Here is a 13053-nt window from a genome sequence, read left to right on the forward strand (position 1 = left end):
AAGATGTCAACTCCGTCAGACACACAAAAAGTGTGTTATTTAAATTTGATCCATCCAACAAGAGTGTAAAGTCTTTAAACATCTAATAACGGTGTTCAGTAAAGGAGTTAAGTGATGAAATACATTCTATAATTTTTTTTTTCCATTTTCACACTATACTGAAAATTCTGACGGAGTTGACAAAATTTTATATTTTTCTCTCTTAATCATGTGTTGTACTTTGAAGAGTACAGTATAGTGGAGTGTTGTACTTTGGCCTCTATAACCTAAACTCAAATGCCAAAATAATCCCACGGTTCTAACAGAAATGATCACAATGGGATGACGGAGTTGACATGTTGAAACTGTGACCGCAGAGACTTAAAACATTGTTTGTTTAAAATTACCAGACCACGTGTCCTACTGTTGCATCCACCATGAGCAGCAAGTGTGAAAGAGGTCCTCAGAGTGTTAGCTGACCATGTCTATTATATTGTTTGATATCTTACAGATCCCTATATTCAGTTTAATATTTATATTTATGAATTTGTTGCATTTTTTAACACTTTGTTTGGCAGTTTAACACTGTGACTTCTTGCTGAGGATACATGTGCTTCCAAGTATAGAGAATAAAAATATTTACAAATATAAGTAGTGAATGCCCTGAGTACACACATTTCCTTTAGATTTAACTTTTCCAGTATTTTTATTATTATGAATTTCTTGATTATTTCTTGATTGGGATTTTTCTCCTTTTTCACCCAATTTGGAATGCTCAATTCCCAATGTGCTCTAAGTCCTTGTGGTGGCGTAGTGACTCGCCTCAATCCATGCATCTTATCACGTGGCTTGTTGAGCGTGTTACCATGGAGACGTAGCGCATGTGGAGGCTTCACGCTATTCTCCACGGCATCCACGCACAACTCACCACACGCCCCATTGAGAGCGATGAACCACATTATAGCGACCACGAGGAGGTTACCCCATATGACTCAACCCTCCCTAGCAACCGGGCCAATTTGGTTGCTTAGGAGACCTGACTGGAGTCACTCAGCACACCCTGGATTCGAACTAGAGAACTCCAGGGGTGGTAGCCAGCGTCTTTTACCACTGAGCTACCCAGGCCCCCGAACTTCTTGATTTTTAACATAAACATGACTTTTGTATGTAAGACATGTTTTGTCCCTTATCTCAAGAATCAGTGCAAAACTTCATGGCCATGTTCACTGACTTTGCGTGTATGACGTATCACATAGCACTGCGTTTAGCGCTGTTAAAATAGGGCCTGAGTTCTTACTCGGTTTCGTGTTATTGTGTTCAGAAGGTTTCTGTCTAAAGTTCATGTTTGTTCAGTAACAGACAGTTTGCACATTATGATTTTTATATTAAGACTTCCAAATAGTCATTGAGATTAAATGTCAGATTATCCATGAAAAACATTTTATGATGTTCTGTTTGCAAACAATCAACGACCAACATTTTACAAGCGCAACAAACATTATTCCATCGAACAGATTCTGTTCGATTTTGTTCACTCAAGTTTTCTAAAAGCAACTTGTTAATTCACATCTGAACAATCAGACAAACTCTTTTGGTCAGGATAATTGGCACATTTCTTTATTTCGAAAACAGACATGAAACCATTTTACTCCTTAAATTCAAACCTGACACTGCACACACTTGAACAGAAAGGCTGACATTTTCTTTTAATTTAATATTCTCAATTATTTGACCATCAGTGCAGCGATATCGGCAATTAAAATGTCATAACACCAAGGACGTGAAAAGAAGCCACAAGTATGTGTGGTGAGCGAGAGGACGCTTTCGTCTGGAGGAAGAGTTCTCATGCAGTGAGCTCAACAAAATGGTGAATGGATCGATACGGACTGCAGCGTTCCCTCTGAAGAGCAGCGCTGGCTAACTACAGGAAAAGAGCTAAGTGTGTGTGTGTGTGTGTGTGTGTGTGTGTGTGTGTGTGGAACTATAGAGAAATTGGTCAGAGAAGCTGATCTTGAAGAAGGTGATGTCTGCGATCATACGCGTCACACAGACGATGCCTTAGAAAACTCCCTCCAAATGTCAGAAAATCACTGCCACACCCAAAACTAGACAAACATAAAACAGACCGTCTTCAGCACCAAAAGCAAGAGCAGCCTGTGAATGATTTTCTCATATTACATTGGACTGGTCGTTTAAATGTTCTCTTCTTTGCCGGCATCTGAAATGGCCTCCTCTACTGGTTTGGAGTCGTCGACATCCTCTGCAAACAAAACAACAACATTCACAATCACAATGGGGGTCTGGGTATCTCAGCGAGAATTGATGCTGACTATCACACCTGGAGTCATGAGTTTGAATTCAGGGTGTGCTGAGTGACTCCAGCCAGGTCTCCTAAGCAACCAAATTGGCCCGGTTGCTAGGGAGGGTAGAGTCACATGGGGTAACCTCCTTGTGGTCGTGATTAGTGGTTCTCGCTCTCAGTGGGGCGTGTGGTGAGTTGTGTGTGGATCGTGGAGAGTAGCATGAGTCTCCACATGCTGTGAGTCTCCGCGGTGTCATGCACAACGAGTCACGTGATAAGATGCGCGGATTGACGGTCTCAGAAGCGGAGGCAACTGAGACTTGTCCTCCACCACCCGGATTGAGGTGAGTAACCGCGCCACCATGAGAACCTACTAAGTAGTGGGAATTGGGCATTCCAAATTGGGAGAAAAGGAAGATAAAAAACCATTCACAATCACACGTTTACTGTGATATTCCTGTTCTGCCACAATAACTCTGTTTCTACCAATTAATACTTGTTAATTGACATTATAAATCAGATTTGTTATTGTCCTGTAGTTTTGAGTGTTTGTATATTCATGGTCAGATAGTGTCCATTTATTCTAATGAATGTGGTGAAACATCTGCTGGTAAAATCACGTCAATAAAGAGTTTTAGTCCAACCACACCAGAGCACTTTGAAACTTACAGCGTCTGGAAAATGGATTTACTAACTCAGTTACACACACTCACTTCCTGTGACATCACATTTAGATCATGTCAGAATTAACGGATTAATGGACAGTTTATGTAAATAGTGAAGTAACAATATATCCAATAACAGCTCCTGCTTCACTGCAAACCTCTTTAAAATGGTCATTCTTTCAAACTGTTGCATTCTTTATTTGTCAGCATGTCTTACTAAGATCAGCTCCTGGTTTATAACTGTGATGTTAGTGTGCAGTCCACAAACTGAAGGACAATTAAACATCTGCTCTGATCTTATAATGCTTAAAACAAGTATCTTGGTAGATCTGTAGACATACTAATTAAAAAGGAAATTTTTGTTGTTGTTCATTCGTTGAATCAGTGAATCGCTCATTTCATATATAACTGTCTCATTTATCGCCACCTTCTTGGTCACTCAATGAATCTGAACTAATTTTGGTGAATGAAGCCACCTGGATAATGTAAGTCCCAGAATGCACAAGCAGAAAGTACAAATAAAATGGTGCACATGCACAGTTGTCATTGTTTTAACTGATTCAATAATTGATTCAAGAATCAGCTTGTGCTCAGTGTTTAATTGTCATGTGTGAAACTGAAACACGTGCTCCACAACAAGATGCACTTTTATTGATTTATTTCTTTTATATCCTGGGATAACATGCATGTGGACCTGTGATTGTCTCACCTTTTTTGCCTTTCATGAGTTGGCATCCCTGTGTGTTGATTAAAAACAATTAAGTACATGTTCAATGATTCAAAATAAAAGTTCTGAAGTTTTTGTAAGTGACTTGTTCAACTTTGTCCAACAAATACTATAAGAACTGAATACTTACATTTTAAAATATAATATACGGTATTATATTAAAACACACCGGGTTCAACGTCCCTGCCGTCACCTGATTGGTTGGAGAAACTACTAACCAATAAGGTGAATCTGAATCATATCAGTGAATCGGTTCCTTCGGGCAGTTTATGTAGATGAATTGGTCACACTAAACGACTCCCTTATCTTTAGCTTTGGGAACTCTGATTCATTTAAGCGAGTCAGTGCTTTTGGACAGTTCATCTAAATGAACTAGTTCACATAAATGATTCACTGATTCACTTGAGTCCCGCGCAGCCTTAAAGGGACTTTACCTTCTCTTCCGAAGTGAAATATTTCATGTATTGCTGCTGTTTATCACTATATTTCAATTCAGTAATATAAAACAGAATTCTAGTTTCATTAATGTTTTATGCTCAATTCTGCAATCAGAATCTGATTGTTATAGGCCTATATCTAAAATTCTTAGTTATAAAATCGAAAAGATGTTCCTCTTTAAATAGCTTCAATGTAGTTTTCTAACTTGTGTAAGTAGCTTGAAGTGTTTTTAAAAAAGAAGCTTGACTTAAACTACTTTAAATTCGCCGTTAGATTTTCTCCAATGCCAGAGCCGCTCAGGATATCTCCACATTTATAAGAGAATCTCTGAAACTTTCATTCTGCAGAAATAAACATCTAAATGAAATAAGATAATACATGGATCAGACAGACACTTCTGAAAAGCATCGCCTAGTTTTCATTCATATTGTTCATAATACTTGAATATGAACTGCATGTTATTTCCCTTTTTCTCTGATGTTCACTGTCACCAGCAGAGGGCAGCACCTCTGAACGGCTTTAGTTGTTTTTAATGAGAAGTGTAAATGAACTGAATGGATTCGGCCGTGATGTGTGTGGACCAGTTGGTTTGTGACGCACCTCTTTTGTCTATTTGGTCTGTTTCGTGGCTCTCAGCGTCGTCAGGCACGTCGGCTTGTTTGGCTTCCTCCTCTTCCTCATTCTGTGCATTTATGGCGGGTTCTTCTGCGGGTTTCTCGGCTTCTTTAGGCTTTTCCACTTCCTGCGGCTGCACCTGCACTTCCTCTTTAGTGGGCGTGCCTGAGGGGGCGTGGTCAGCAGTGGGCGGGGCTTCGGCAGCAGGCGAGTTGGGACTCTTGACCGGTTTGTTCTCTTCCTCTGTTTCCGTGGAAACCTCCGCCGGCTTCTCCTCAGATGGAGAGATTCGCTCTTTCTCCTCCTCTCCTTCCGTGGTCTCGGCGGATTCTTCTGGAACGGCGCCGTTTTCCTCTTTCTCGCCATCTTTCATTTTTTTCCGGGTGATGTGTCCGCGGAAGCTGGCCTGGATCTTGGTGGCGGCCTTGTGGGCGTTCTCCTCGGGTTTAGTTCCATCCTGTTTGATCTCCTGGTCGGCTTCTTCATTCTTCTCAACCTGACACAACAAATACAAACATCATCAGCATCCTCATTTCATAGAGCAACAACAGCTGCAGGATCAAACACACGCGTTTCATGAGTAAACTGGTAATGGGACGTGTCTTTGTTAATGGTTGTGGTCTAGTTAAGTGCTTCAAATACAGACTACATACAAACAGTCCACACTCTAATTTCTCTAAATATTTGAGTAGTCGCCTGTCGGGCCTTCAATACACTTTACTAATGAACACAAATGTAGCTACGCAAGATCTGTTTCACGTGTTGTTGTATTACAGTGTTTTTTTAATAATTTCATCCTGAAATATCATTTAAACAGAGTTCATGTATTTAATCACTGGCAAAAAAAAACAAAATGTGTGCGCCCTCTAGCGAAGAAACTGCAAAAGGGTTGTTTAAAATGGATACTTTGCCGTTTTACCTGATATTTATTTATATATATATATATATATATATATATATCTTTCTTTTTTTCCCCCTTTTTCTCCCAATTTGGAATGTCCAATTCCCAATGTACACACTAAGTCCTTGTGATGGCGTAGTGACTCACCTCAGTCTGGGTAGCAGAGGACAGATCCCAGCTGCCTCCGAGTCTGAGACTGTCTACTCGCACATCTTATCACATGGCTCGCCGGGTGCGCCACCACGGAGGAACAGCGCGATCACGAGGAGGTTACCCCATGTGACTCTACCCTCCCTAGCAACCGGGCCAATTTGGTTGCTTAGGAGACCCGGCTGGAGTCACTCAGCACAGCCTGGGATTCGAACTAGAGAACTCCAGGGGTTGTAGCCAGCGTCTTTACCACTGAACTACCCAGGCCCCCATTGTTTTACCTGATTTGCATTTGTCAGTCATCCACGACTTTTCTTTTTTTAATCGCAGTTTAAAACATGATTTGTATACAAGGTTGTGGGAACCATTAGATTCTGATGGTTTATAAGTTTTGATGACAGGTGACAGATGTCACTTGCACCGGCACGGCCAAATAATTTTCCACATTCACACGCAGTAATTTTCACTCACAGTTATTGTAATTCAACACAAGTACAATGTTGCATTCTCAGTGTTGCCACAAGGGGCGCTAGAGCTGACATCGTAAACTGTCTTCTTCTATGATCAGTGTTCTCTCACATCAACTGCTGTCATTACAGAGCAACAGTTAAAGTTAGTTAAACTGCTGACAAGTTTATAGAATAATAATGGTGCGTTTACGTCGAGATGAAATTATAACACAACATCAAAATAGATATATGTGTGGCATTGTTGCTAATTATAGAGAACTCTGTTTTCAGTTTCCCAACGTCATCATTTTTCAAAGTGTGCGTAATCAAAAGGTGCGTCCCAAACAGCACACTCCTGCACTATTTTATGTCATTTTGTAGTGTAAGTAGTGCGAGTAGTACGTTTACACTGAAAATGCAACAAAAACTAGTGTACTACGAGTACCCGGATGATGCACTTTTTCAACCGTCAAAACGGAATGTGGCATGTTGGACACTTCGTGCAATCAGCACACGCGGCTTGCCGTACATAGCGGAAAGGGAGGAGTTACTGGTAGCGATGGTGATCTGGCAAAACAATTGTAAATAATGGAGAATGTAACAACTAGCAAAACGTCTGTGAAGACAACACCTTACAAAAGCGAGGCGAACGCTTTACCATCATACCATGCTGTGTGAATATGTATATTATAGAGATATAAGTGTTGAACTGAGGGTGGATAACACAATGCTTGGGTTTGAAACGTCACTTCCGTCAGCTGTTAAACGGTGAACGCTTCCATGTAGCATGCGTGTTTTCGAGTTGATTGACAGATGATGTCTGTATCTAAAAGGTGATTGGGTCTTTTAACTGCAAGGCGGGTCTTCCTTTCTACATCCGTTGGATGATCCAATTTCTCCCATTCATTTGAACAGAAGTGGCCCGTCCCTGCTAAATAATCTCTGGCGTAATGGAGAATACTTTCGAAACGCTCTGTTTTCAGCAGAGGAAAATACAACTTCGGTGTGGATGAGAGGCATAAACGTAGTGAAATGGATGTGTTTTCAAACCAAAATGCAATAGCGAGGATGTGGCCAAAGGCGAAGGACACGCAGAGGAATCACTCAAATAATTTCTTGAATAATATATTTATTTATATATTTTTACAGCTCTTTTCACATTGACATATTGATTCAAAGCAGCTTTACAGTGACTGGTGCCTTGCAAACTAAAGGAAGAATCTCTAATATTTTAATTAGTGAATTCATTCATGACAATTTTATTTTATTTGACAAAAAATAACCAGTTAAAATAATCCATTTGGTAACAACACCAGTTCCAAATATGGGCCTGATAACTGCATTGTCTTCTGGGATGTGTGTATTAATATTCTGTAATGGTCATTGAATTGAAGCACATTTAGTCTGATAGTGAATGTGGATCAATGGATGTAGGTGCTGTAAACAATCAATAATGTGAATGAATGTGGATTAATGATGTCTAACTGGAGCTCTGAGGATGTTCAGCTGATTAAACGTGTTTCCTGTCAATAATGTCATGAAGAATCAGTGGGCGACAATAACTTTATTATCAGTGTGTTTAATAACCAGAGAAGTTTTAATGATCAATCTGCTGCTCAGATCAATATCTGCCAAGTTCACGTGTAACTTTGACTCTAAATGAACATATAGATAGTTGCTGTTAGATGAAAAGTATAAAGACGCAGTCAGTTGGGGTCTGGGTATCTCAGCGAGTATTGACGCTGACTATCACACCTGGAGTCGCGAGTTCGAATCCAGGGTGTGCTGAGTGACTCCAGCAAGGTCTCCTAAGCAACCAAATTGGCCCGGTTGCTAGGGAGGGTAGAGTCACATGGGGTAACCTCCTTGTGGTCACTATAATGTGGTTCTTGCTCTCGGTGGGGCGCGTGGTGAATTGTGCGTGGATGCCGCGGAGAATAGCATCTCAGACGCGGAGGCAGCTGAGATTCGTCCTCCGCCACCCGGATTGAGGCGAGTCACTATGCCACCACGAGGACTTAGAGCACATTGGGAATTGGGCATTCCAAATTAGGGAGAAAAGGGGAGGAGAAAAAAAAGAGATGCAGTCAGTTATTAATGTTTCTGTTTTAGTGTCTGTTATTCTGATTGGACTCTGCTGCTCCCTTCAGCTCTGGAGATCATGACATCATTGTGATGGAGGTTTAAGACAGCAGACTCATCAGTGCCGATTTCTCAGGGCCAGCAAAGCCTTCACTGCTGGCCTAACATGCCAAATAAATAAATATTTTTCATCCTTTCATTCTCAATCATCTTTTTGCCTATGTATTTTTAATTGCTTTCCATTCTTAATCTACAAACAAATAGAGAATAACGAAAAGTTTATCCAGTCAGAATGTATTTCTTGATGCTTACAAGCGAAGCGTGACAGCTGTTTCACAAATCACATGCCCGAAGCAGAAGCAGCGCGTGAGTTTGAGCTCCACCCCCTCAGGCCATCCGAATTTCCATAGAATCCCTCAACAGTACAAATGAATGGGCAACTAAAGACAGATTGTCAGATTCATCAGCCAATCAGAATGATTTATTTGTTCTTGGTGGGTGTGATCTTTAGGATATGTCCTGGTCGAGGCTTTCTAGCTGGCCTTGAGTGACGCAATCACGCTTTAAGTGATGTACGTAATTCAAGAGCGAAGAGCGGGAGATCTTGCTGATGAGTCGGCTGTCATCACTGCTGTTTTTGCCGCTGAGAAAAAGATCCTTATGGATTTACAAACCTGAGATGTTCTGCATGATTGTGTGATTACTTAATTTATTAAACAGTAAAGGAGGACTGATTTTCACTTCAAGTAAATTGGTAAGTGCTTTTTGCATTGTTACAGCAACTTCAGGAGTTTTCTAAGTGTAAATTAGGCTGCTGGAGCATTTAGTGTCAGATCAAGTTTTGAAAAGTAGTGCTGCGTTGTGCCTCCAGATGTCGAGGGGAAATGGGCGAGGTTTAGGACTGTGGCTCATACAGCTGCAATGGCTGCTTTGGGTACACGGTCCAGACCTCCCCAGAGACCCTGCCTGACAGAGGTGTTGTTAAAGCTGGCTGAGAAAAAGCGACAGGCCCACTCTCATCAGCTACAGCATCCCATGTCGGAGTATGAGGAGGCTTACCACAGCCTTCGCTCGGAGGTTCGGAGAGCCGTGAGGTGCTGCAAGGATGGGTGGTGGTCGCGGGTTGCTGAGGAGATGGAGTCTGCCTCAGCGGCCCGTGATCACAAATTGCTCTTTAATTACATCAAAAAAGTAACCTGCAGCACCACACCTATTACCATCATTAGGGGAAAGAATGGTGATCCAATCTCCGACCCCCAGGAACAGGTTTGCAGATTTTCTGAGCATTTCTGTGAGGTCCTGGGGGAGGGGAAATCCCTCAGCCAGGAAAACAACGTGGGACAAAGTGGGGATGACGCTGCCGAGGCTGCGGTGCCTCAAATATTGGAGGAAGAAGTCACCCCCTGTGAGTGGTTGGCTGAGGTGCCATCTGTTGACGAAGTACTGAAGGCGATCCAGAGTCTGAGACAGGGAAAGGCACCGGGCAGAGATGATCTCCCAGGTGAAATGCTGAGGGGGGGGTGGCATTTGTGCACAGACTGCCCTACATGACATCATAACAACAGTCTGGACCAATGGACGGGTTCCGCAGGATTGGAAGGATGCCCTGGTGGTCCTCCTCTTTAAGAAAGGGGACCGCACAGACTGTAACAACTACAGGGGCATCTCACTCCTCAGTGTGCCGGGAAAGGTCCTGGCAAGGATTATTCAATATCGCCTCGCTAGGGACACTGAGGAAAGGCTTGCGGAGCCCCAGTGCGGTTTCAGGAAAGGGCGGTCCTGCACAGATGCCATATTTTCTGTCCGTCTGCTACAGCAGAGGTGTTGGGAATTCCAACAAGACCTACATCTCTGCTTTATTGACCTGGTCAAGGCCTATGATACCATCAGCAGGCCTGGGCTCTGGGTTGTTCTTCGTGCTTTCGGAGTCCCTGACCCTCTGCTCACGATCATTAAGGACCTTCATGATGGTGAGCGGGCCCGGGTAAAACTACGTGGCCGGGAGTCAGAGCCATTCCCTGTACACCTTGGGGTGCCCACATTATTTAACATCTATTTTGACCACGTAGTTCGTGAAGCCTTCAATAGCTGTACCAGAGGAATTTCCATTTGGTACAGATACAATGGTAGGCTGATTGATGCCCGGGTGCGGTCAAGGGATGGCTCCCTATTGCTCAACCATGTTATGTATGCCGATGATCTGGTAATAGCTGCCCACTCAGAGGAGGAGTTGGGGGTGCTGCTGCTGAACATGGAGCTTGCCACTAAGAGGTGGGGCCTTACCATCAGCCCCATCAAAACTAAGCACCTGCCTGGGTATTTTGTACCATCGGACACTCCATCCCCCCAACTCCCAATTGGTGATAGAGCAGTTGTGGAGAGAGTGGAGAGTTTCCCATACCTGGGCAGTGTGCTCATGACCGGCTCCATTTTAGCAGCGGAGGTCTCACTCCGAATCAGTCGAGCAGCATTACCTTTTCATCGGTTGCGTAATGCTGTGTGGAAGCTACCTGGTCTGTCGCTCCGCACGAAGCTTCAGGTCTTCTCGGCCATGGTCGTTCCCTCCCTTCTCTACACTTGCGAAACGTGGACCCCGTTAATGGAACATCTTCGCTGGTTAGAAACATTTAGGCTGACCTGCCTACGATCCATCCTGGGTTTAACCAGGCTGGATTGTGTGAGGAGTGTGTGAGTGAGTGTGTGTGTGTGTGTGTGTGTGTGTGTGAGTGTGTGTGTGTGTGTGTGTGTGTGTGCGCGCGAGTGAGTGTGTGTGCGTGAGTGTGTGTGCGTGCGTACAGCATGTTGCTTCAGTCTCACAGGATTCAATCACAAACTCTGAAAACTCACATTTCCTGCTGCAATGCTTCCAGACAAGATTAAAATCATTAGAGTCTGAGTTCAGACTGAGGTTAGGTCTGGTTTAGATCACAGACAAAAAGTTTTGTGTTTTCTGCTCTGGACTGGAACTATTTATCAACCCAGTGGTCATGTGATCTTAGCCAAAATTAAATATGTAAAACCAAAACTGACAGTTTTTTTTTCTTTCTTTTTTTCGCTAATACTAAACATAAGAATAACATGCAATGAAACCAAAGAAACTTTAAAGATAAAAAAGGTCTATAAAATGTGATCAGAAAATCCTTGTTTGGAAAGATGATGTGAATAAATAAGGAAAACTGGGAGAAAAAGAGACAGGAAAGACACATTTGAAAATATTTACCTTGTCCACCAGGATCCAGGGGTGCATTTGTCCAAAACTTAAAACTCAAATGTGTCTAATGAAAAAAGCAAGCATAAAATAAAATCAAATGCATAAATTAAAAGTGACAATGCATGACAAATACATTCCAGGGTTGCACAATTAATCAAATAAATATTCAAAATTACAATTCCATTCCATTGTAAGTGTCTCACTGGAACACAGATTTTAGATTTTTTACACAAAAGGAGGGACGAGTAGAAATAAAATTTTAGTGGTAATCAATATTATGACACAAATGCTGTCGATTGAGATTAACTAAACCCGGAATATTCCTTTATGTTATTGTGAAAAGTGTCAATTACAGGATTCCTGTTACGCAAAAACAAAAAATAAATTTAAAACGTGTTTTTGCAGCAATTTTTGCCTGTTGCACAATTTCTATGTATAATATTGTATAATACTGGATACATACAGGTGCATCTCAATAAATTAGAATGTCGTGGAAAAGTTCATTTATTTCAGTAATTCAACTCAAATTGTGAAACTCGTGTATTAAATAAATTCAATGCACACAGACTGAAGTAGTTTAAGTCTTTGGTTCTTTTAATTGTGATGATTTTGGCTCACATTTAACAAAAACCCACCAATTCACTATCTCAAAAAATTAGAATACATCATATTGTATATATATTGTATACATTAGAATACAATAAAAAAACATTTTTAGTGAATTGTTGGCCTTCTGGAAAGTATGTTCATTTACTGTATATGTACTCAATACTTGGTAGGGACTCCTTTTGCTTTAATTACTGCCTCAATTTGGCGTGGCATGGAGGTGATCAGTTTGTGGCACTGCTGAGGTGGTATGGAAGCCCAGGTTTCTTTGACAGTGGCCTTCAGCTCATCTGCATTTTTTGGTCTCTTGTTTCTCATTTTCCTCTTGACAATACCCCATAGATTCTCTATGGGGTTCAGGTCTGGTGAGTTTGCTGGCCAGTCAAGCACACCAACACCATGGTCATTTAACCAACTTTTGGTGCTTTTGGCAGTGTGGGCAGGTGCCAAATCCTGCTGGAAAATGAAATCAGCATCTTTAAAAAGCTGGTCAGCAGAAGGAAGCATGAAGTGCTCCAAAATGTCTTGGTAAACGGGTGCAGTGACTTTGGTTTTCAAAAAACACAATGGACCAACACCAGCAGATGACATTGCACCCCAAATCATCACAGACTGTGGAAACTTAACACTGGACTTCAAGCAACTTGGGCTATGAGCTTCTCCACCCTTCCTCCAGACTCTAGGACCTTGGTTTCCAAATGAAATACAAAACTTGCTCTCATCTGAAAAGAGGACTTTGGACCACTGGGCAGCAGTCCAGTTCTTCTTCTCCTTAGCCCAGGTAAGACGCCTCTGACGTTGTCTGTGGTTCAGGAGTGGCTTAACAAGAGGAATACGACAACTGTAGCCAAATTCCTTGACATGTCTGTGTGTGGTGGCTCTTGATGCCTTGACCCCAGCCTCAGTCCATTCCTTGTGAAGTTCACCC

The 13053-nt window shown here is 42.1% G+C and overlaps 1 protein-coding gene across 1 annotated transcript in view; it reads right to left on the bottom strand.

Annotated features, from left to right (window-relative positions):
- Window positions 1-1583: 1583 nt before the first annotated feature.
- LOC127430354 (neuromodulin-like) overlaps window positions 1584-13053 on the bottom strand; it is a 16068-nt gene continuing 4598 nt past the window's right edge. Inside the window, exons 2-3 of the mRNA XM_051680102.1 lie at window positions 4712-5222; window positions 1584-2239 (exon numbers count right to left, since the gene is read on the bottom strand). Of these exons, the coding sequence (XP_051536062.1) occupies window positions 2172-2239; window positions 4712-5222 (579 nt within the window). The 3' untranslated portion in view covers window positions 1584-2171. The remainder of the gene's footprint in view (window positions 2240-4711; window positions 5223-13053) is intronic.

This window comes from Myxocyprinus asiaticus, chromosome 39, assembly GCF_019703515.2.
Source record: "Myxocyprinus asiaticus isolate MX2 ecotype Aquarium Trade chromosome 39, UBuf_Myxa_2, whole genome shotgun sequence".
NCBI classification, from domain to species: Eukaryota; Metazoa; Chordata; class Actinopteri; order Cypriniformes; family Catostomidae; genus Myxocyprinus; species Myxocyprinus asiaticus.